This window comes from Barbus barbus (assembly GCF_936440315.1).
Source record: "Barbus barbus genome assembly, chromosome: 27".
Lineage (NCBI taxonomy): Eukaryota > Metazoa > Chordata > Actinopteri > Cypriniformes > Cyprinidae > Barbus > Barbus barbus.
Window position 1 is genome coordinate 7,318,774 of NC_136755.1, and position 25,121 is coordinate 7,343,894.

The 25,121-nt window shown below is 36.9% G+C and overlaps 1 protein-coding gene and 1 pseudogene across 2 annotated transcripts; one reads left to right on the forward strand and one right to left on the reverse strand.

Moving 5' to 3' along the window:
* Positions 1 to 304: 304 nt before the first annotated feature.
* LOC306847025 (glycoprotein-N-acetylgalactosamine 3-beta-galactosyltransferase 1-like) lies at positions 305 to 5,956 on the reverse strand (annotated as a pseudogene). Its single transcript has 2 exons — positions 5,374 to 5,956; positions 305 to 422 (listed from the first exon to the last, which is right to left on the reverse strand). The product of its transcript is annotated as a glycoprotein-N-acetylgalactosamine 3-beta-galactosyltransferase 1-like (transcript).
* Positions 5,957 to 10,143: 4,187 nt separating this feature from the next.
* On the forward strand, positions 10,144 to 24,909 carry LOC306847128 (succinate dehydrogenase assembly factor 3, mitochondrial). The gene is made up of 2 exons (XM_079380919.1): positions 10,144 to 10,501; positions 24,584 to 24,909. The coding sequence occupies exons 1-2, from the start codon at positions 10,334 to 10,336 to the stop codon at positions 24,776 to 24,778; spliced, it is 363 nt and encodes a 120-aa protein (XP_079237045.1). The 5' UTR covers positions 10,144 to 10,333; the 3' UTR covers positions 24,779 to 24,909.
* Positions 24,910 to 25,121: the final 212 nt, after the last annotated feature.

Here is a 25,121-nt window from a genome sequence, read left to right on the forward strand (position 1 = left end):
AAAGTCTGGATTAACCTACACTTTTCAATTCTATAATTTCCTGTTTGACTTGCATTTCTACGTTTGGACTATGATGAAGCAAACCACTGTGTTTCCAAAACTAATGTTGTTAATGTTTTGGATAATAAAGTTGTTAGTCTGTAACTTTGTAAAACCTTTTTAATACTGTATAGAACAATAAATATAACATGATTTACATTTAATGGTACAGTGAAGTAAAGTATACATGTATCAATAAATTTCACTTTTACATTTTGATTGCTGTCTTATTTTTATATTAGATATTATTTATATTATTTGAGCATTAATCAGGCTTAAATCTGTATTTATATCCATATGGGCGTAAGTGATAGGTGTAGTACTCTAAAGTGTGCATCTATGTAGTGGAAAGAGATGGCTAAATCTGAACAGCATCCAGGGCCCTAAAAACACAAGAAAAGAACAATGTATTTAACATAAGCTTATCAATCAATCAATTTCCATCTGAAAAGAAGTATTTAAAGGGGGTTAAGAAACTGTATTCATCTTTTTCTGTGAATAATAGTCTTGTAACATCAGAGTTTTATATACTTTAGTTAAAAAATAAAAATAAACTATATATTCTTCATTTCTTTTCTTTCTTTTCCCCCTCTTCTTTCCCTTTCCCCTATCTTCCCCTTTTCCTCCCTTCCTTCTCCCTCTTTCTTTCCTTTCCTTTTGAATTATAACCTATATTTTCTGATCTAATCCTGTATTTCTTAGAAAAAGAAATAAAGCCTTACAGCAATCCCTCATTTTCTCATTCCTTCATAAAATCCCTTCCAAATTCCATCCACGTTTTAATCCATATATCTTGTCACGTAAAATGATCCTCTCTGCCCTATATTTATTACACCACAAAATGACATGCTCAACATTTTCTGGTACGTTACAACCGTCACATTTATCAGAAACGCATTTTGTCATTAAATACAAAGTTGACTTTAATCCTGTGTGTCCAAGTCTTAACCTTACAAGAATCACTTCCTCTTTTCTGCACTTCCCTTTAAATGTTTCCACCGTGATTGATTTTTGTTTGTTATAATAGTGTCTCCCTTTATTATCCGTGTCCCACTTCTTCTGCCATAAATCCCTTAAAACTGCCTTTTTGATTAATGATTTGGCTTCACCTTTTCCAAATGGAATTTTCATAATTTCATTCTCATTTAATTTCAGCGCTCTCTTTGCAATCTCATCTGCCTTCTCATTACCCTCTACACCAACATGAGCAGGAACCCAACAAAACTGTACATCAGTTCCAGCTCTTTGTATTCTTAACATTATTGTAAATATTTCCAACAATAAATCATCTCTAGATGTTTCTTTGGAGTTCAAGCTACTAAGAGCTGCAGCAGAGTCTGAACAAATTACAGCTCTCTCAGGCCGTACCTCTTCTATCCTGTAATCCTAGGATTATGGCAACAATTTCAGCTGTGAATACAGATACTCCATCAGTAATTATTTGACTTATTTCAACATTAAACTCAGGTATATATACTCCTGCTCCTATATGCTCACTTCCTGAGTTTTTAGATCCGTCAGTAAAAATTGTCATGTAATTATAATAATTCATTTTCACATAATTATTAACCAAATTTCCAATATTATCCTCATTCCTTTCAGCCCATACTCTCTTCTGTTCTATAAGATGAAAGTTTACGTTGGGCACTCGGAGTATCCATGGAGGAACATTACCCCATACAGTGTTTGGTCCATATCCTACCCTATTTAGTCCATATTCCTCAGCTATATTCTGAATATTCCAACCAAATCCTTTACATTTTCTTTGTTGTGCATACTCCCAACAATCATTTAGCACCTTTATAGCAGGTTGTTCCTCTCCAGATCCTTTTAACTTTACCCAATATACCAGTGATAGCTTTGACCGTCTTATATATAATGGTAACTCGTTAGCTTCCACCAGCAACACATTGGTAGGCGTTGTTTTAACTGCACCAACACTGATTCTTAATGCTCTGAACTGAATTTTGTCAAGTTTTTCCAATTTTTCCAAAAGTTTTTTACTTTTGGCTGCTGCTCCATATACCATACACTCATAATCTAGACACGACCGTATCAAGGCCCTATATATATCCATTAGTGATAATTTATCTGCTCCCCATTCATACCCAGTAACTGACCTCATTAGGTTTATTACCTTTTTACATTTTGTTTCAATCTGATTGATATGATTCCTCCATATACATTTCTCATCAAACCATAGTCCTAAGTATTTGAACTTTGTTACCCTTTCCATGCTTTGACCGTATAATTTAAGATGTACTTTATCTGTCCTTTTCTTTCTAGTAAAAAGCATGTAGCATGACTTTTCTATTGACATTTTAAATCCCCATTCATATGACCATCTTTCAATATTCAATATAGCACTCTGTATACTATTAGTCACATGTTTAATATTTTTCCCCCTTTTCCATATAGCCCCATCATCTGCGTAAAGTGATGATCCAATGTCTTTACCAACATTCATGAAAATATCATTTATCATAATATTAAACAGGATCGGGCTGATAACACTACCTTGAGGAATACCATTTATAATATTAAAAACTTCTGAAAAAGAATCTCCAATTTTAACATGGAATATCTGATTATTTAAGAAATCTAAAACCCAATTGTAAAGTCTTCTGCCAATACCCATTCTCTGCATTTTAATCATTAAACCTTCTCTCCACATAGAGTCATAAGCTTTCTCAATATCAAAGAATACTATATTCATAACCTCTTTCATGCTGATTGCTTTTTCGGCTTCATTGCTAACTTTCACTAGTGCATCTGTCGTAGATCTTCCTTTACGAAATCCACTTTGACATGGACTTAACAATTCTCTTTGTTCTAGATAATATGTCAATCTTACAAACAATAATCTTTTCCATCCATTTACAGATGAGAAGTTAACGCAATTTTTGGGAAGTCGTACACTAATGGTGAGAGCGTCGGACTTGTAATACGAAGGTTGCGGGTTCGAGTCTCGGGCCGGCAGGGATTGTAGGTGTGGGGAGTGAATGTCCAGCACTCTCTCCACCCTCAATACCACGACTGACGTGCCCTTGAGCAAGGCACCGAACCCCCAACTGCTCCCTGGGCGCCGCAGCATAAAATGGCTGCCCACTGCTCCGGGTGTGTGTTCACGGTGTGTGTGTGTTCACTGCTGTGTGTGTGCACGTTGGATGGGTTAAATGCAGAGCACGAATTCCGAGTATGGGTCACCATACTTGGCTGAATGTCACTTCACTTCACTTCATTGGTCTGTAGTTTCCTGCATTGGTTGGGTCTTACTAAAAGGTAATATCAGAGCACTTTTCCAGCTATCAGGTATTACTCCTTCTTTCCATATCTTATTAAACAGAAGTAATATGCTTTCCAATGTTTCATCTGGTAGTTGTCTAAACATCACATAACATAATTGGTCCTCTCCTGGAGTTGAGTATCCACTATGAACGCCAATTTCATCCATCCATCCATCCATCCATCCATCCATCCATCCATCCATCTTCTTCCGCTTATCCGGGACCGGGACTAAGCAGAGATGCCCAGACTTCCCTCTCCCTAGACACTTCCTCCAGCTCTTCCGGGGGGACACCGAGGCGTTCCCAGGCCAGCCGGGAGACATAGTCTCTCCAGCGTGTCCTAGGTCTTCCCCGGGGTCTCCTCCCAGTGGGACGCGCCCGGAACACCTTCCCGGGAAGGCGTCCAGGAGGCATCCGGAACAGATGCCCGAGCCACCTCAGCTGACCCCTCTTGATGTGAAGGAGCAGCGGCTCTACTCTGAGCTCCTCCCGAGTGACCGAGCTTCTCACCTTATCTCTAAGAGATCGCCCAGCCACCCTGCGGAGAAAGCTCATTTCAGCCGCCTGTATCCGGGATCTTGTCCTTTCGGTCATGACCCAAAGCTCATGACCATAGGTGAGAGTAGGAACATAGATTGACTGGTAAATCGAGAGCTTCGCCTTGCGGCTCAGCTCTTTCTTCACCACGACAGACCGGTACATCGACCGCATTACTGCAGAAGCTGCACCAATCCGTCTGTCAATCTCCCGTTCCATCCTTCCCTCACTCGTGAACAAAACCCCAAGATACTTAAACTCCTCCACTTGAGGCAGGAACTCTCCACCAACCTGAAGTGGGCAAACCACCCTTTTCCGACTGAGGACCATGGCCTCGGATTTGGCAATTTCATCTCATGTAATATTAATTCCATGTCAAGAGCCGAACCATCACATTCTTTTTTCTTTGTTACATCAAAATTATCTCTTAAAATTTCATATTTTCGCTGTTTGTGCATTTCATCCACTTCCACATCCATACTTCCACTATGCACACTTGCAAACTTGCCTAGTAGATTAGCTTTCTCCTTATTTGTAATTGCCATATACTCTCCATCTCTCAGTACTGGGATATTAATCGATTTCCTTTTCCCATTCATCTTTTTAATCATTGACCAGATGTCTCCTAGTTGTACTTCACTGCCAATGGAGGAGCAGAATTGTCTCCATGCACTCTTTTTGGATATCTTAATTATTTTCCTTCCCCTTGCTTTCTTCCTTTGATAATCAATCAAGTTATCTTAACTCAAATGTTTTCTTAGATTTCTGAACGCATGATTTCTTTCTTTAATTTCCCTGTGTTTCCTTCCTGTGAGCTACTGAAATGAGCCGCGCTGTGAAACAGTCAATCAGAACAGAGCTCAACATTGAGCCGGACTGTGAAACAGCCAATCAGAGCAGAGCTCAACATTATTATTCACGACCCTTCCAAATCAGCCAATAACAGACTGTTTCATTCTGGGGAGAAATAATAGGGTTGTAAATGGACATGTAAAACTGTTTCTTGAGAATTTTTTTTTTTTACCTAAGCCACATACCTTCTATGTAGATATCAGAGAACAATTTAAAATATTGTATCAATGCATTCTATGGCACCTTTAATACAAACACAGTTTTTCACTTCACAAGGCATTAATTGATGGACTGGAGTGGTGTGGATTATTGCAATGGTTTTATCAGCTGTTTGGACTCTTATTCTGACGGCACCCATTCACTGCAGAGGATCCATTGATGAGCAAGTGATGGAATGCTACTTCTCCAAATCTTTTCCCATGAACAAATAAACTCATCTACATCTTGGATGGAATGAGGGTGAGACAATTTTCAGCTAATTTTCATTTTTGGGAGAAGTATGTGGCCATCATACATCATATCTTATGTCAAATCTGCAGAAAATTTGCAGACTAGCATCGACTCCTGCAGACTGTAAATTGGGGCAAAAACCTGGGTAAAAATTGTTTAGTGTATTCCAGCCTTAATCCCCCCTCAAACATCTCATTCTTAGCTCAACGGGGTGGCAATGCTCATAGAGGAGGTACCAGGGTCGTGGTCTGGGTGTCTGTCTGGGCAGGTAATAATCTGGAGGGTAAGCATGAAAGGTTTGTCTCCCCAAAACGTCCCTAGAATCACCCAGTTGAACTTTCATTGTCTCCATGCATTTTCCCAAACCAACATCCTCAGTTTCTGTGTTGTGTGTGCAAAGTCCATCAGCAAAGCCCTTCACCAACCTCCTCAAAGCTTCCTTACTGAGGACGTAACCAGCTCCTCCGCTCATGTAGCCCTGTGCGATGAATGGTGCACCTACGTCCAAAATACAGCGGCTCCTCTGCATGGTGCTTGGACAAACCATAGCGTAAATTCTCAAGGACAACAAACGTGTCATCGTCAGCTTTGAGGAACCAATCAGCATGGTCCAGATGGTGCGTGTGGATGTGCTGGAAGGCCCGTATGGTCTTCCAGTAGAGTTGACTGCGTCCTTCTGACACGTTGAAATCTGGCGCCTCCGAGCTCATGTACAGAACGATGTTGCAGCGTTTGCCCCATGTGGCACGGACATGTTGGGTTCTGGACTTGAGATGTTTAGGCTGTGTCATTACCCAGCACAACACTCTGACCTTCTGGCTGAACTCCAGAAGGAATATGCACTTGATGTGTCAAATGTTAAAAAAATTGTACTTGCAGATAATATGCAGTAATATTAATTAAATAAAAGTTTCTTAACACTTATGTACAACTTTAAAACATGCAATAACGCCAAAGTAAAAGTTTTACTTTAAAGTACATTTTAAATAATTGTTCTAATAATCGTTTGTTGTGCTTTAAAGAAGTACATTTATTTTGATGTGTTGATTAACAAAAATAAAGCACATGTAAAGTACTTGATTATATTTTCATCTGTAGCTACAGTGTAATTTGATATTATATGTAATGTTAATATATAATAAATTGCAACTTCATTGTTTTAAATGTTTAATTACAAAAAATTTAAATACATCACATGCAAGCATCAATACAAAAAATATTACAGTATATTTGAATTTATCGTAAATGCTTGTGAGTACACTCAGCAGTGCACTTTAACCATATTTCAAAAACAATAGATTTATGAAATTACATTACTACTTTTTTATTTTTATTTTTAAGCCTATTATTTCTATAAGTTTATTGTAATAGCACTTGCACATTGTTGCTCTTTTGTTGGTTTTGATTGTTTCTTATGTCCTCATTTTTAAGTCGCTTTGGATAAAAGCATCTGCTAAATTACTAAATAAATAAATAAGAAGTAAAAGTATGCTAAAGTGTACTTTTTTTGTTTACAAGAGATATAATATGTTATTTCCGAGATCATACTTGGGTGTCTTTTGTTGATATGATGACGTCATGTGACAACAATTATGCAGAATTACAATGCACATGTCCGGCGGGACCAAGATGGCAGCTTGAGCGGACGCAGTTTTGATTGCTTGCACCAACTTTCTTTATAGCTGTTGCTAAATAATCTGTATGTAGTTATTTCGGTTTTACATTTGGTTAATACGATTTGTTGGATTATTGACGACTGCTTTCTGCCTCACCATGGTTCGTAAGAGAAGACTTTCGGCTCACTCAGAAGCTACGAATGCTAGCGCTAGTGCATGCTCACTCGTTAGCCTTAGTTGTGGGCATGACTATGTTGCCTCTATGAGCGAGGAGGATTCATTTAGCCTGGCCGAAGAGGAGATTCCAGCTCTCCCTGTTAACGTTACTCCAAGCAAATCACCAGCTGCTAAGAAAAAGGCCAGTGACATTGCAAATTTTAATGTTGATGTCTCGTCTCAGATAACATAACGCAGCTGATCAACTGCCGCTCGGACACAATAGAGCAAAAGAAAAAGTGGATGCTGTGACGTCTGAGTTGCAGTCCGTGGCAGCAAAGGTGATGTCCCTAGAGCGAAGCGTGGATCAGGTTGAACAACCGATTAGTCAGATGCAAAGAAGAATGGATGATCTAGAAACCTACATGAGACGGCGCAACCTGAAGCTCATAGATATTCCGGAGGTGGCTGATGAAAACATCCGTCTTGAAGTCGTCAGGATTTGTTAGGCTGTGCTTCCCAGCGAAAAGGAAAAACTTCCAGAAGTTGTCGATGTTGTTCATCGTCTCGGAAAACCACAACAGGGCAGCGGTGGTGGTAGGCCTAGAGCTACCATAATCCAGTTTTCTACGCGCACCTTCAGAGATGCCATTGGGAAGGCAGCCAGAAATTCTTCTTTTCTGCGCGACAAAGGTCTGCAGTTTAGGCAGGACTTCTCAAAAGAAGACCACGAAAGAAGAATGAAGTTATGGCCAGAAGTTCAAAAGGCTCGAGCGGCTGGAAAGACGGTTTATTTTGTCGAAGCCAGAGCCTTTGTACAAGGGGAAGGTGAAATTACTCTCACCAGCTGAGATAAAATCGGACTCTGCTGTTTGATTCGTTCTGAACTGACCTTTAATTGGTTGGAGTTATAAGTCATATGTTTAAATAACATGATTTTTTTCGGACTTAACGTTACGTTGTTTTAATGGATGGAGCAGAAACTTTATTGGCGTTACCAACAATATATGTTTTTCTTTTTTGAACAAGAGAGGCTTATTTGCACTAAAAAGTCGTTATATGGTGCTATGTCACATTTTTTACCTTTTTGCCAAACGTAGTTTCATATAACTACATAGGTTTAAATAGGTTATACGTTTTTTCTTTGTTCTTTCCTTTTAGAGTTAGTTGTTATTTCTTTGAATGCCAGGGGTTTAAGAGAAAATGTCAAGCGTAAGGCCTTGTTTTTGTTTACTAAAAGGTTTCATGTTGATTTTGTATTCTTCCAAGAATCTCATTCGGTTGCCTCTGATGTGAATTTTTGGCGTTCACAATGGGGCAACGATATTTGGTTGTCTCATGGATCAGTACACTCAGCTGGGGTCTCTTGTCTGAAAAATAATTTTGGTGGTGAAGTTTTGTATTCAGAATGTGATAAAAATGGGCACTTCATTTGTTTAATTTTAAGAAGTTTCAGTGAAATTTTTTATAGTTGTTAATATTTATGGATATAATAGTAAACCAGACAATGACCAGTTATTATTTTTGTTAGAAGAGAGACTTCTTCATTGGCTATACACATTTCCTGATGCTTATTTAATTTTAGGACGTAATTTCAATGTTGTTTTGAATGAATCTATTGATAGATGGCCACCAGGACGACCCTCAAATTTAAACTCTAATTTAAATCAGTTTATGAACAAGTTTGATCTTATTGATATATGGAGAGAAAATGATATTATGTATACTTGGAGTAATAAGAATGGCTCTAGATGTTCCAGGATAGATTTTTGGCTTGTTTCTAATCATTTTGATAAGAATAATATTCAAGTTAATATAATGGCAACTCCATTAACTGACCATAAAGCTATTTCGATTAAAATTAATATTTCTCCAAATGCAAACTGCAACAGGCAGCACTCATACTAGAAAATTAATAGCTCTCTGCTAAAATTAAGTGAAGTTAAACAGGAAATGGAAAGACTAATTAATCATTATTGGGTTAAAGCCAAAAGTGAAGGATTGTTTAAATGTAGTTAATTATTCACCCTCATGTCGTTCCAAACCCGTAAAACCTTCGTTCATCTTCAGAACACAAATTAAGATATTTTTGATGGAATCTGAGAGCTCTCTGACCCTCCATTAGACAGCAATGTAATTAACACGATCAAGGCACAGAAACTTAGCAAGGTCATTGTTAAAATAGTCCATGTGACATCAGAGGTTCAATCATAATTTTACAAAGCAGCGAGAATACTTTTTGTGCACAAAGAAAACAATAATAACATTCAATAATAACAGTTCTTCTCCCTGAGTTACCGTCTTCCTCCATTTTTGGAGAGTACCCCAAAGTACCCCAGTAATCAATGTAATCAGCGTTGTTTACCTTGATTACGTTCTGGTGTACTCTTCAAAATAGCAGAAGATGGTAACTCGGGGAGAAGAATTTCTGTATGAATCATGTTATTATTGTTTTCTTTGAGCACAAAAATTATTCTCGCTGCTTTGTAAAATTATGCTTGAACCTCTGATGTCACTATTTTACCGATGTACTTGCTACGTTTCTGTGCGTTGATCTTGGTAATATCCTTGCTGTCTATGGAGGGTCAGAGAGCTCTCAGATTTCATCAAAAATATCTTAATTTGTGTTCTGAAGATGAACGAAGGTCTTACGGGTTTGTAATTAATGACAGAATTTAAATTTTTGGGTGAACTAACCCTTAACGTGTTTAAATATTTCTGGGCATATGTGACCCTGGAGCACAAAACCAGTCGTAAGTAGCACAGGCATATTTGTAGCAATAGCCAACAATATAAAAAAATCTAAATTATCCATTTTTCTTTTATGCCAAAAATCATTAGGATATCAAGTAAAGATCATGTTCCATGAAGATATTTTGTACATTTCCTACAGTAAATATAACATAACTGAATTTTTGATTAGTAATATGCATTGCTAAGAACTCCATTTGGACAACTTTAAAGGCGATTTTCTCAATATTTATTTATTTTTAATTTTTTTGCACCCTCAGATTCCAGATTTTCAATTACCGTAGTTGTATCTCAGCCAAATATTGTCCTATTTAATTAACTTAGATTAATTTAGCAAACGGTTAAGTAATTATGAATAAGATTGAAATTAGGCCTAGGCCTACATATAGATTTGGAGGTTTCTTAGTTGCAATACATCCAGCCAACAGAGGACAGCAGCAGCTCTGCTAACACTCACAGCTCTGCGGTGAAGAAGTCAGCACATACACAAGGACAGCAGGGTTAGGGGAGAAATGTAATGTAGAAACCTTTTATAACATGTCATATCGGATCGGCTCACCTCTCTCATGAGCTTTGGCTTTAGTTTTTTAGCACTCGTTCTGGGCTGTCATATCTAGAGTTCACAGTCAGATAAAGGCTGAAGTTATGGCTCATGTATCAGCTGTAAGGTCTCTGTATAAGAGGATCCTGCTGCTGCACCGCTTCATGCCCATAGACCTGCGGGCTTTGGGTGATCAGTATGTGAAAGACGAGTTCAGAAGACACAAGACCGCATCAGCTGAAGAGGCGACACGCTTCATGGCGGAATGGCAGGTAAGACAAAGCTGCTGCTGCTGTCAGTGTCACTAACTCTAGGTATAGTATGAACAATATGAAATGTAAAATAAGATTACCCAGGATCCCATCTAGTTAATTGTGTTAATTATTTCAAATGTGAGAGACCTTAATGTTTGAGGTACTATCAGTGATTCTGCCAAATATGCCCTTTAGCAATAGATACTAACTGATCTATGACTATGCTTCATATTTTATTACCAGAAAAAAAATCAATTCTAGTAATCCAGGTGAGGTAAATCTTGGTTTATTGATATGAATATAATGTGTGGAGAAAGTAACCACACTTCTGGGATTTGTTTCAAACATGTAACAATAATGTCTATTTAAACTCTTGGTAGCTGCAGAAGCTGTTAAAATGAACAAAATCCCTTCTTCTAAATATCAATGAAACTGATTCAAATCTAAAATCTTATGAGTAGACTACAGAGAGCAAGGTAATGTGCCTCAACTTGACCATTTCAGTGCACTTTTAGCACTCAGACCGGTTTATGTAAATGTTTTGACAGAGGGAAACAAGATACAATTCTAATTTAAACATTATTTCTTAAGACATTGTTCTTTAACTAAAAGAAGTATCAGTTGATTACAAACCTTTGGTTTTCAACCACTGAAAATGGGTAATATTCAACAATCTGGACATGGAGCCTCATTGAGATCCTCATATCTCTGGGTCTGAATGATATAAGGCCTCGGAAATTAAGATTCCAAAAGAAAAGTTTATTAACAACTAGAATCTGAAAACCGGAACCGAACCACATAGGGCCTCTTTAAAAATAAAGATGCCAAAAGGAAAGTTTGTTAAGACCCAATATCTAAAAGGACATTCAGATATCTTTAATACTTCTTGAGTTACAGGCATGCAAACTTTCCCCATTTTTGAATGGTCACCATTGGCACATAATGCAACAAAAACAGACCTACCAATCTCTGTGTAAAATTAACATTATGATGCTGACATTTAAAAAAAAAAAAAAAAAAAGTAATTTTTAACCAATTTTTATATTATATTTATATATATTTTACAATTGATGATTATTATTATTAAAATACATTTTTTATATATATTTTATTTATTTATTGATTTTTAATCTATACTTTTTTTGAAGTACAGTAGAAGTGCATATTCAATACAAATAGTAGGGATGCACAAAATTAAAACATTATTGCTGATAATGGATAAAAGGACAGTGTTAACTTTTTTTGTGTAAATAAGCTTTAAAAACACTAAGAACTCAAATCAGTCATTTTAATGTTATAAGTGAATTTAGGGCATCGACACAGCATGAAAAAATAGATTTTGAAATTTGTTTAAAAAAATTACATTTAACTGTTTATAAATTATTAGTATTTTTAAATATGTAACTGTATGGGTGAACTTTAATTAGATGAGGGTTAGGTAAATGAGCTAGCACAATTAAATATCTAAACTGACTGATATACAGTTTATCCAATATCAACCAATACTCAAATAAATAAACTCCGTAACCAATATGGTACTGATATACTGTATCATGCATCCGTACATTTACATCATGCCACTATACATCACAATTCTCACATGTAAATAATGTCTTATTAATCTTCATCCTCATCCTATTTAGCATTTTCCATATCGATTAGGTTGTCAGCAGCCATTGTGAAAAGAAGATGGATATGAATGTGCATACACTTTAAACAGTGAACCATTGCATTGCAAAATAAACTGCTTATACAAGAGATGTTACCAAATCTCTAGTTCCTTAATGAGTCAGGAAAACTCACGCCTTTGCTGGAACCTTCCACGCGATGGCAGCACCTTCCTAAATTCTCCAGCAGCGTGAAAACTTAATGCAATTTATCCATAACCCATAACTAACAAAACCTTTTCTCTCAGGGAGCACAACCGTGTCCAGACACCATCTGTGTACATCAATTACACTTTAATCCAGCATCACCTTGATAAGAGTTCATTCATTAATTTCAGTTCTGTGGGGACAGAATCGTGCTGTTTATGAGAGTGCTGACGTCACGTCACGCTCGTATGAAAATCTCTGTGACTAATCCAGAGATCGAATTCAATGCATGAACTCCACTTGAACATGCAGCAGCGTGCATTCAAGGAGCAACGATGCAGATCTTCTATTACTCTACGGCTGGAAATTGGAGATCCTTTTTCAAGTCAAACTTCACAAAACGAATTACACCTGCAGTATGATTCAGTGTCAGCAGCTCTGACATGAGTGTGGACAAAGCTGACTCTTTTTGCATTTTCACAGTCGTGCAGTGTGAGGACGCGATGTTCCTGGATTGGCAATGACAGTAACAGATATGCTTTAAGAGGGTAAAAATCACACACTTGCAGGTAATGAGAGTCACACTGTTCTTGTACAGAAGGACATGTAGACTTCCTTCCAAAATGAGCTACTGACTGTCAGGAGGAAATTCTAGTTTTTTTGCAGCATTTCAGATATACATGCAGGCAGTTACAGAACAAGTACTTCAAACACAAAGTAATAGAATACACGAAGTAGACCTTAAAGGGATAGTTCACCCAAAAATGTTCAATCCATTTTCGATTCGACTAGATCATTGTTTGAGTTAAACTCGAGTACAGATCCATCCAGAGTGGTTTTGTAAAATATAAATAAAGATTTGACTCAAAAGAACAATTTATTAATTAATCAGACTTCACTAATTATTTCATTAACACGCCAAGGACAACATTTAGGTCTTTTTCTTGGCAAAGCTTTTAAGATGTTTCTTCTTTCATTCATTTTGACAGCTCCAGTTTCACTTTCATTGAAAAGAGTGGCCAGGATATTCACCATTTGGGTTGGATAGATGAAAGGAAATTACACAGTTTTGGAACGACATGAGGGCGAGTAAATGATGACAGATTTTTAATTTGTGGGTGAATTCAACTCATAGCAGTGATGTACGGGGGTGAGGAGGCAAAGTCCTCAAAGTTTTTTTTTCCCCGAATGTAAATTCATGTCCCAGTCACATTTTCTTGGTTAAATAAACATGACTTACTCTATTAGGAAAAAAATATATTTTATATATTTTTACATTAACAATATAATCAATATTCTATTCATTAAAGCCAAGTTATATCTGTGTGAGTTGTTTACTTTTTTAAATTAGTCTTCCCATTAATGCCATTATATTGTTCATTCATTTATGAACATGCACAACCACAAGAGGCGTCATTTATCGTATGAACCAATCACAGCTGAATATAACCAATCATATCCAGTCATATCGCGATGGAGGCATTGCCTCCTCTCATGTAACTTTCCCCCATTCATTTTTAATTACACCCCACCAAATTCACCACATGCTATAGGAGGTCTGTTAAAACTAGTGCTGTGTGTGTACATTTATTATGTATATTTACAGTGGTGTGAAAAAGTGTTGGCCCCCTTCCTGATTTTTTATTTTTTTGCATGTTTGTCACACTTTAATGTTTCAGATAAAACTAATTTAAATATTAATCAAAGATAACACAAGTAAACACAACATGCAGTTTTTTTTAATGAAGTTTTTTTATTATGAAGGGAAAACAAAATCCAAACCCACATGACCCTGTGTGAAAAAGTGCTTGCCCCCTGAACCTAATAACTGGTTGGGCCACCCTTAGCAGCAACAACTGCAATCAAGCGTTTGCGATAACTTGCAATGAGTCTGTTACAGCGCTGTGGAGGAATTTTGGCCCACTCATCTTGGCAGAATTGTTGTAATTCAGCCACATTGGAGGGTTTTCGAGCATGAACCGCCTTTTTAATGTCATGCCACAGCATCTCAATAGGATTCAGGTCAGGACTTTGACTAGGCCACTCCAAAGTCTTCATTTTGTTTTTCTTCAGCCATTCAGAGGTGGATTTGCTGGTGTGTTTTGGATCATTGTCCTGCTGCAGAACCCAAGTTCGCTTTAGCTTGAGGTCACGAACAGATGGCCGGACATTGTCCTTCAGGATTTTTTGGTAGACAGCTGAATTCATGGTTCCATTTATCACAGCAAGTCTTCCAGGTCCTGAAGCAGCAAAACAGCCCCAGACCATCACACTACCACCACCATATTTTACTGTTGGTATGATGTTCTTTTTGTGAAATGCTGTGTTACTTTTACGCCAGATGTAATGGGACACACACCTTCCAAAAAGTAGTGATCGACCGATATTGATTTTTTATAACCGATACCGATACCAATTATTTGCATGTCTATGTGCCCGATAACCGATATGCAGAACCGATATTTATTTACTGTTATAAAGTAAATAAATGACTGCGTGAAGTAAGTCCATACTTCACTTTGGTTTTACCTCCTTTCAGTCATCTTAACAAAAAATGTTTTGAGAATTAGCAGTCTTTCATGCAGGGCTCTAGACTCATTCTTCCCACTGATCTCACTTTTGCACACGAGCACATCATTTGGTTGCAATTTGTTTTTTGTTTTTGCTACAACATTTGATTAATCAATGCATGCTGATGAACTTTTATCATAGTTTATAGTTATATGGTAACGAAAGTTTTCAACATTCAACTCGTTCTTTTTCATCAGTATTATTTGTGATTTAAATTTTGTGAACAGGAATTCCTTTTTTCGTGCGCTTTTTACTTTCAAATTTGCGATCTTGGTGTCACATTTTACAAGAAAAGATCATTGTCTGTTTTGCTTATATCTATACACCTTTAACTTTTTAAGACTAAAACAAAAGATGGATTCATTGTTATTCTTAATTAAAAAGCGCAACAACAATAAAACAGTACGTTGACAATGACAAACTCTTACATAACATTTATCAACAAAAACGAATAAGAAGAGGCATGGCATAGAACACATCACATGCTGTACTATATACCTAGTATATTACAGAATGTTTAGCAAACTCTGAGGAAGCAAATAAATATTAATATATATTTTTTTAATTAAGGAAAGCCTCCATAGCATAACCTGAGGTAAACAGCAAAGATAACAAGCTTCTCAAAACGAAAACAAAAAGAAAAGTAAAACTAAACTGGCTGTAGCTGACAGGACTTGCATGTTTTTTCTACAAGAATACCACCACGTTCACCTTCTCTGGTTTAAGAAGCGGTCTTTTACTTTAGTTTGAAAACAAATCCATCCGTTGCGCTCCGTCCGCGACGCGCACCTTCACGCTCGTGCTGACGCGGCGAGTATAAACCAGGCTCTACCCACTAAGCGCTCGCGCTGAAAGCTCTCTTCACGTGATCAGTGAAATCTGACTCCTGCTATAATGTGCTGCGGCTGGCAGCGCGCGCTGTATGAAGCAGACGCTTTGGAGTAGCGCAGACCTGGCACTCCTACAAATGCGACCAGGTCAAATTTTAACTCGCAAACAATTACCATTTTGGTCGCAGTCTAGAGCCCTGTCATGTTCAATTTAATCTTCGTATTACAACAATAAAAAACATTTTATTTATAAAAAGCTTTAGCAGCAACACTAATATTAGCAGTAAGCAAAATGAACATAGAAAGTCTAATGTTTTCAAATGGAGAAAATAAAGGAAAGGAGTCATATCAACTTCATTTTTAACTACAGTTTTAGTAGGTTTATACGCTGTTTAATAGGATAAAGAGTGAAGAATAATTCACTGGATAATGTTAATTCACGGAATAATATTCTCTGGAATATTGGAATATAACAAGCATTGTATTTTATTGCATTTCTCAACTGACATGCTCTAAATTATGCTGCTGACAGCGCGGTTTATCTATGCCTTTACACAGAACTATAGGCTACTCAAACTGCGATCGATCGCGGAGATAATAAATAATTAATTTCCATAGAGTTGTATTAATTTAGATGTTTATAAACTAAATAATGGTTATATAGTAAGTGTTAATACAATTTAGGGTGCTTCAAAAAAGTGAATCTTGTTAAAAGTTACATGCGGTGTCCGAGCTGGAGCATTTCTTGAGCATCAACCCGCTGAGTGAACTGCAATATGAAAGCGGCTTCACGAGACTAATGATGAGCATATAGACAACAGAGAGAGAATTACATTCAATTCTTTTCTTTCCAACATGCAATCATGGCTGTATTATTTAATTCATGCAAAGTTACGTCTTTATTGGGAGAGGACTTGACGGATTATCTATGTGACTCCGACTTCACGAGACTAATAGACCACAGAGAGAATTAAATTCAGCGCTTTTATTTCCACCATGTGCTAATTCATGGCTGTGTTATTTCAGGCAAAGTTATAGCCTATCTTTATAGGGACAGGGCTTGACAGAGTATCTTATTTATCATATTTCTTAGAGCCAAGTTGCATTTAAACTGTATATCAGGAATTTATGTAATACATCTAATTTGTGCATTAATGCCTGTAATATTAAATAGTTTACTAACTACAGCAAATCAAGTACCTGCACGCCGTTGCTGTCTCGTCTCCCCTCAGATGCGCTGCAATTGCGATCCTGCGCGCAATTCTGAAAACGTCCACAAGATGGCGGTGTTTATCGGGGAATCCGATATTACAAAACCGATATTCGATTATGGAAAAATGCTTAAATATCGGGGAAAATATCGGTAAATCGATATATCGGTCGATCTCTACCAAAAAGTTAAACTTTTGTCTCGTCAGTCCACAAGAGTATTTTCCCAAAAGTCTTGGGGATCATCAAAATGTTTTCTGGCAAGCACTTTTTCACACAGGGCCATGTGGGTTTGGATTTTGTTTTCCCTTCATAAAAAAAACCCTTCATTTAAAAACTGCATGTTGTGTTTACTTGTGTTATCTTTGATTAATATTTAAATTGGTTTGATCTGAAACATTAAAGTGTGACAAACATGCAAAAAAACATGCAAAAAAAAAATCAGGAAGGGGGCCAACACTTTTTCACACCACTGTATATGAACACACACACAGTCATGTGTGTGTGTATATATATATATATATATAAATAAATAATACGTTATGTTTATACATCAAATATATTTATTTATAATAAATTATGTTGATATAAATATAGACATGTAAATATTTTCTAAATATATACTGTGTGTGTGTTTATATATACATAATAAATATACACAGCACACATTCATATATTATGTAAACAAAAACCTATTTTGGATGCAATTAATCACAATTAATCGTTTGACAGCACTAGTTAAAACTCAACGGACTCAGGGGAGGCAAGAGAGATGCCAACTCCCACTGAAATTTTACCTGCTGGTGTTGCTGTTGAACAATTTTTCTTCAGAAAAATTTGTGATTTTTAATATTGTGTAATCTAGCCAATTTTTATTTTTATACTCATTTGTACTGGTTTTATTTTTCCTCATCTAACTTTTTGAGGAGACACTGCCTCCCTTGCCTCTGAGGAAATGCCCCTGACTCATAGGTATACAGGATTCAAGTAGAGTTTGACATGAGCGTTACTAAGCTAACCATGTGATACTCCAAAATTGTAAAATGGCACAAATAATGGGTCACTTTTTTTATTAGATTGAACTGCTTTGGAATTGAGTTCACTTGCGGCAAGGCAAAAACATGGTTTGTGGTGGCCACAATGTGTTTTAGTGGTTGCAGAGAGCATGAAACCATTGAAACTCGATTTACAATTTATGAAATAAACCATTTTAGCACCATATTAGGTCATCCCTTAAAACCTGGGTCCTGAATCAACCGGTTGAGAGCATTTTTGTGTCGGGAAAATGGCTAATGCCTTAAATAGAATCTCCAGCCAAAAATTTGTCATTTATTCACCTTCATGTTGGTTCAAACTTTACTTTCTGTTGTGGATAAAAGTGTTTGTTTGACATGTCAGTGGGCTCCAGTGTTGTTTGTTTCCCAACATTTTTCCAAACATCGGCTTATGTGTTCTGCAGAAGAAAGAAACTCATACAGGTCTGGGATGACAGAAACCCCCTTTGAGATGTTGTCTAGGTAGGCAGCTCACTAGGTTTTTGAAGTACTTCACACTCGGTCTCTGCTCTGTGAACGGTGGAGTCCACTCTGATGTGTGTGTTTAAGAACCCCCTCGCCGCTCATTCATTAGGAGGTGAGTGAATCGCTGTAGGGTCTCGCTTTTCAAAGCACTGCTGGGGAAAAAAACAAGGAAGGGCGACGGAGCCAGGAACAGACGTAGAGCGAGCTTCCAAATGTGATTAGGAGCACTGAGTGTTCGCTTTAATCCAGTTACAGTAGAGAGCCCAGGGGACTTATCATCGCCTAATAAATCGACCGCATTGCAACAGACAAGCTTTCCCTGAGGAATAAAAGAAAAGAAGAGAAATAGAGAATGTGATGGAGTGAAAGATTTGTCCGTTCTGTTTTTTTTTATATATGGCTTTGCCGTTTTCACCTGGTGGACGGTAAATTTGTTGAATAAATTCCATAGACTTATTTTGATGTCTATTAGAGGGACCAGAAAGCCATATTAATCTTCGATGCAACATGCTAAAAACCATTCAGAACACCATAAAAACCTTATGACAACCCGCAGGCATGGTTATTTTACATAACTTAAACTTTAACCATAATTTTAAACAGTTTTGTTACTTAAAATAAAATCAACTTTTGCTGAAGCAAAATAAAATATTTAAAAATGTAACTTGTTTTTAATTATTGTCCAAGGCAACATTTCTCAATTTAGTTTAATTTGATCTACTGTAAACTAAAAATGAATAGAAATTGTATTGACAAACTAATAAAAATGGCAAACACAACAAAATTACGAATGTTTTAATTGCGTTTAAAATGAAAACAAGCTATAAAAATGTCAGCTTCTAAAAATAGATGCTGTTTATACTAAGTGAAAATAGCAGTATATTCTTAGCGATATGCTATTTACACTAAGTGCAAATAACTGGATTCTATATACACTATGTAAAAATGCTATTTATACTCATCGCAAATAGTGGCAAATATCTGCACCTCAGTATTGTAGTACATTATAAAACATTATGCAATAGTAACATAGTGAGTGTAAATTATAAGTTTCATCAAAATTATTAAATGGATGCTGACTTTGGGACAATAAAGCCCTCCCTACACCTAACCCTAACCTTACTCGATACTTTATTTTCAACTTTTTGATTATTTTCCTTCATTTTTATTGAAAACAAATGCCTTTTGTGATGTGTTATGAAAAGAGACAGGAATGAGATCGCAAAAGGCAGATTCAAACTCCACTTAGAACTCTTACCACTTACACCACTGGAACTGTTCTTTGTCATCCGTCTTTTGTAATATTGTCTAACATGTTGGTGGGTAGAGTTAGTGTAAATAGCCTCTGCCTTTTCTTTATAACAATGTAATTAGATCAGAGGTCTGAAATTGTTGGGGTGACAGAAGGGGGACTCAAACTGGAACCTCAGGAGCACCAGCATGCCATAGTGCAATTGACCCTTCTCAAAGACCCGTCGTCCTTAGTTACTGTTGCTATGTCCGACGAGCCATGCCGCTCTCACACTACACATCATGTTCTCACACAGTGAAAAATACATCACGGAGCAAAGAGGAAACTGAAAACGAGCTGACATAAGACTTATAGATAATACTTTTGATATGGGAAGTCTCAGCTATCAAATGCCTTTTAGTTTTAGTTTTAGAAATTCAAACAATAAATACAGTTCCGTGGCTCTTTAATATGTTGTGACGGATCGCAGTAGTGCGACAGTTCAAGCGGCACATGCACCAATCATCTTTTCATATTGTCTGGTTATAGCATGAAAGAAACATGAATTAACATCAGATGATATCTTGTTGAAACGCAAAAAAATGTCACGCCATTTTTCAAGTTAAAGTCCACTGATGTTAATCTACTCTCCTGTCTGGTTTGTTTGTTGGACAAAATGGCAGATTCGCCATTATGATTGGTCAGATCGCCTGTTTATTAAACTTACGCGGAAGAGTCAATGATATTTAGATATAAAGCGTGAAGTGAGAAATAAAATAGAAAGGTGTGGCTGAAAATAATAATCAGATGAATATGAGCATAAGCACCATCAAAAAAATAACAAAGCATTGGAGCTTATTTCTGACTTGTTTTTGACTTCTCGTTGCCATTAAAACGGATGTAACAGGTGTGAAGAAATGAACCAGGAAATATTTCACCCACAAAGAAGATGGAGTACCACGGCATTATGTAATTGTCATGGACCAATGATAGTTCAAAGGTGTTTCACAGTCAGTGCAAAGGTTTTTTTTTTCTTCTGGAAAGTAAACCACCAAAACGAACTCCAAAACACTTTGGTTTTGGCCAAGGTTTGTTGGAGACTTTGCTTGACGTATATTGGTGCCTTCTCCATTAACCATCTCCATTAACCTCAGGTTGCTCCTGTGGGATTGTCCCTGTAATAATTGCACTATATGTCACTTTGGATAAAAGCATCTTCTAAATGACTACTGGCATAACAGTAGTTTCCAAGCTATTTTGTACATACAGAGTGGTGGACATAGAGCTAATCTATTTATCTGTATGGATCTGGAAATTGCCCTTGAGAAAGTCAGGCTATTCCAGACAAGCTTGAAACGGGTTGCCTGATTACGTCATTGTGATGGGAAGTGAGGTGTTTATATTCAGAAGGTGAGCTTCACCAAAAAGCTTGCCATACAGCATGCCCACATCCCCTCCATTCTTAAAAATATTACTCCTTGGCAAATGTTCAATCTAATTACATTATGTAGAGGAGGAAGCTTCTCAGACAAATGGCTTTTTGCTTCCAAGATTGAATTGCATCCAAATTCCAAGACGTTAGGAGAGTGAATGAGAGTTCTTAATGGTTTTGTTTTCAGTGTGTTTTTCTGAATGAGTCTCTCTGTAATGTCTTGTTGGTTTGATCATAAGCAGTCATGACAGACGTGACGGACAAGTTTCAATTAAGATGTCAGAAAACCCAAGCTCATAGAATCAGCGGTATGCTGTAAATATTGTTAGTGCTGCAGTCTGGGACTCTGTGTACTAGAGTCTTACAAGGATTGGGGATATGAATAGTATGTAACAAATCTGGTTCAGATTGTGATTTCAGTCACTGATTATTTTAGTACTTTGAGGATAACCAACCTACAATAATTGGTCCTATATACTTAAAGCTGCAGTCCGTAACTTTTTTTAGGTTAAAAATGATCCGAAATCAATATTTGAGAAAGTACATAACCAGCCAGTGTTCAAAACTATCACCTTATCTTAGCCCGATTCACAATGGATAGCTTATAATAATGTTTTCTAATTTGAGTGGTATGGGTAGGTTTCCTCAGGAAATTCGAGCATGGCACTGGGTCATTACGTCACGTCTGTAAACATAAAGACGTTTTCCCGGCTAGTAGGCGATCACGTGAGGATCTTGCAGGTGGCGGCTCATTTATAGCCTTTTCTCACAGCAGATAGAATAATTAAATTTATCATTTTGATGGCGGATTGTAATCCAGAAAGTTTTATGTGTTTATGAAACGCATGTGAATGAAATTTAATTATATTCCAGTTTTAAATGTGCTTCTGATTACAGATAGCCAACGTGGGGTTACACAAGTTTTTGTATTTTACATAGAACCAGTTTGAAGTAAGATTAATTTGCTTTTTGAATTAAAATAATTTCTTAATATGAAATTTGAAAAAAAATTTAAAATTGAAATTTGATATGAAATTTGGATGGTATGACAATTAGATATTAGACTGTACAAAAATCGAAATCTACACGCTAATAGTATAATCATAGTCACGCAATGCTGATGTTGTTAACATGAATAATTTGAGAACAAAGTATAACGTGATAATACTTTGCACAGTTAAATGTGATATGAGATTTAGATTTAATCACCGTTGGTAGCGCGATTTATTGTAATGCTTTTTTCCTCAGTTGGGCAGAACAAACATGGCAGACTTGTTACTTAATTGTTCAGATGGCAATATACAGTGAAAATTCTGATTTGGGTCATATATTCTAAGACATAGGCTAGAATCTGTGCTTGCGAAGTACAGTAAATATCCACACCGGTGCAGTGACTGACAGCTACACATTCACCTCAAAACATTAGATTCATCCGCGCTGAAGCTGTAGCTGTGAAGCACGGAAGATAATTCCACAAGAATTTAACAAAACCAATTCGTTAACAATTTAGTGATTGTTTTAATGATCAAAATACTTTTCAATACAACAAAACTCTATAGTGAATTTCTGTCTGTAAGTACACATTATATAGTAAATCAGACATGACTTTAAGGTGACTTGCTGTGAAGGAATCACTAAGACTGAATCAAACAGTCTATTTGAGCGACCCATTTAAATGAACAGTGGTGTAAAGTATTTGAGTAAATGTAATGAGTTACTGTACTTAAATATCTTTTTGGCTGCTTTGTAGTTGTCAAAGATGTTTGGCTACATTTTTGAATAAGTATATGTATTCTTTACTCCAGTACATCTGTGATGAGTATATTTTAAGGCACCTAACTTTCATTTTATGTTACCGAAGAAATGATATCGCCATCTACAGGGCTTTGTAGGTACTATAGATTGTGCGTTTTGCCTTTACTCACTCAAACTTGTCAACAATGCCATTTAACGCGAATATGAGTGCATTAGCAGGTAGTGTTTCATATATGAGATAAAGACATAGTTGAGAACTTTGAAGGATATTGGTTTACTTTTTGAGTACTTGAACTTAACTAAGTCCTCAGTGTTTGTAGACATTAAAGAGGCTGTCGTGTCAAACTTGATTTATTGCAATTTTGAGGTGTTCAGTCTTATTTTGATTTTAGAAAATAAACGTGATTGCTCTCCTTGCAAATCAGCTGTTCAGGTGTGCAAACTTGTCACCTTTCGGCGAAATTCGCCGTTTTCACCTTGAAGTAGGTCGTTCACGTGTAGATCTGTAAGAAACAAATTATTTGAGGTGGGGTCGTAGTCGTCGTCATATCTGCGAGTCATCTGTGTCATGTCATCTGTAGCGTACTTTTTTTTCTTTTCCCTGTTGGCAAAGGAATGGACCCGCCCTACTCTGCCTCTGATTGGCTTACCTTAATGTTCTTTCCCTCATCCAACCAATCTCATTCCTGAAGCCTAACTTTTAGACGCTGCAGTCAACTGACCACATTTCGGATGGAATTTTTTTCATTTGTCACCTTTTTCACTCCTGACGAGTTTGCACCCCTGGCTGTTTCTTGTTTTTTTCACACTAGCATTTCTTTTAGGTGTTGAGGACTGGTACATCTTTGGGCCTACATTCAGCATACGAGTATATTAATGTTAAAAATCAGATACTCTAAGACTTTCACTAAAGTTGTATTGCAATTGGTGACTTGTAACTTGTAATTGAGTCCCTTTTGCTGATCTTCGCTGGAAGGTATATGTACTTTTACTCAAGTATGCTTTTTTTATACCTCTGTAAAGAAATGTATCAGACTACACCGGTCATATTGTATGTTTGTTCATTTTTCATTGTGGCGCTGTACATTCAGTATAAAATGTTGTCCGTGAGAATTTTGATGCAGTGTTTTGTCCACGGTAGCAATAAAATGTAGACCTTGAAGAACAATGCATCCGTGCGTCATGAAAATAGTTTTTATTTTTTTTAATTTTTTTTAATGGAATTGATTCTGAAAAAGTAACCAAACTCACCAAGAATGCACTTTGAGGAGCCAGTATGTGTCGACAATGGAAGAGCTGTTCTTTAAGAAGTTCCAACTCTTAAACTAGCAAGATGAAGAATGTCAGTTTTGTACTTTTTGTAAAACTTGTAGACCTGTGTGGACCTTTCATACAGATGGTAATCACTGATATAGAGGGAGTGATTTGACAGACTGAGAGAGAGCAGTAGGCATTGACCTCCATTAGACCTTAGAGGATTCCCTGATCCTACACATCCCCATCAACCCCCGTGACCTGCGTTCATCATGTGAATTGCAATCAATGAATCTCCAACAAAGAGAAATAAATAATTCTGTCACCATGTGTTATAGTAAATCAATAGCGCTCTATCAAATGAATACCTCACTTGTGCCTGAGTGTAAAATCAATACAAGAACCAATAACAGGCACACGAACATTGAGGCTTTGAAGTTCAACAGGTTGTTTTCATAAGTAATACTTTTGTCTTTCTGTGCAGAACTACAAAGACACTCTACAGACGCAGGTGATGGAAGCGGTGGGAAACAAGAAGTTGGAGTTTGGCTCTGATTTACCGGAACAGAAACTCAAAGACTTTCAAGAAGAGCAGATCGGACAGCTTTATGAGCTTATGCGTGAGTCCACAAAACCCAACCGGCAGTTTGATATTCAAGAGGAGGGAACGCCAAAGTAACACTCTCTGAAGGGAAAAGAAGGATTCTTTATCTCCTCTCTACAGGGAAGTCGTCCCATTGGGACATGTTCTGACTCTTTATGAATGTCTTTTGTTCATAGCTAAGACCGATGATTACATTAAAATGCTTCAAAAAGTATTTCTTGCTGCTTCTTTTTGATGTTTCTGAGGATAGAAGAAAAAGATAAAGGTGGCTTTGTGATCAGCAGTTATAATGAGGATGCATCATCTTTGGTAACAGCACCACCTCCGATTTCATTATGTTCTCTTTCGAAAATGTGGTTTAACCGCTTGAGCGGTATGGTTGAGCCAGAGACGCACGTGCTCAGTGCTTGACATATAT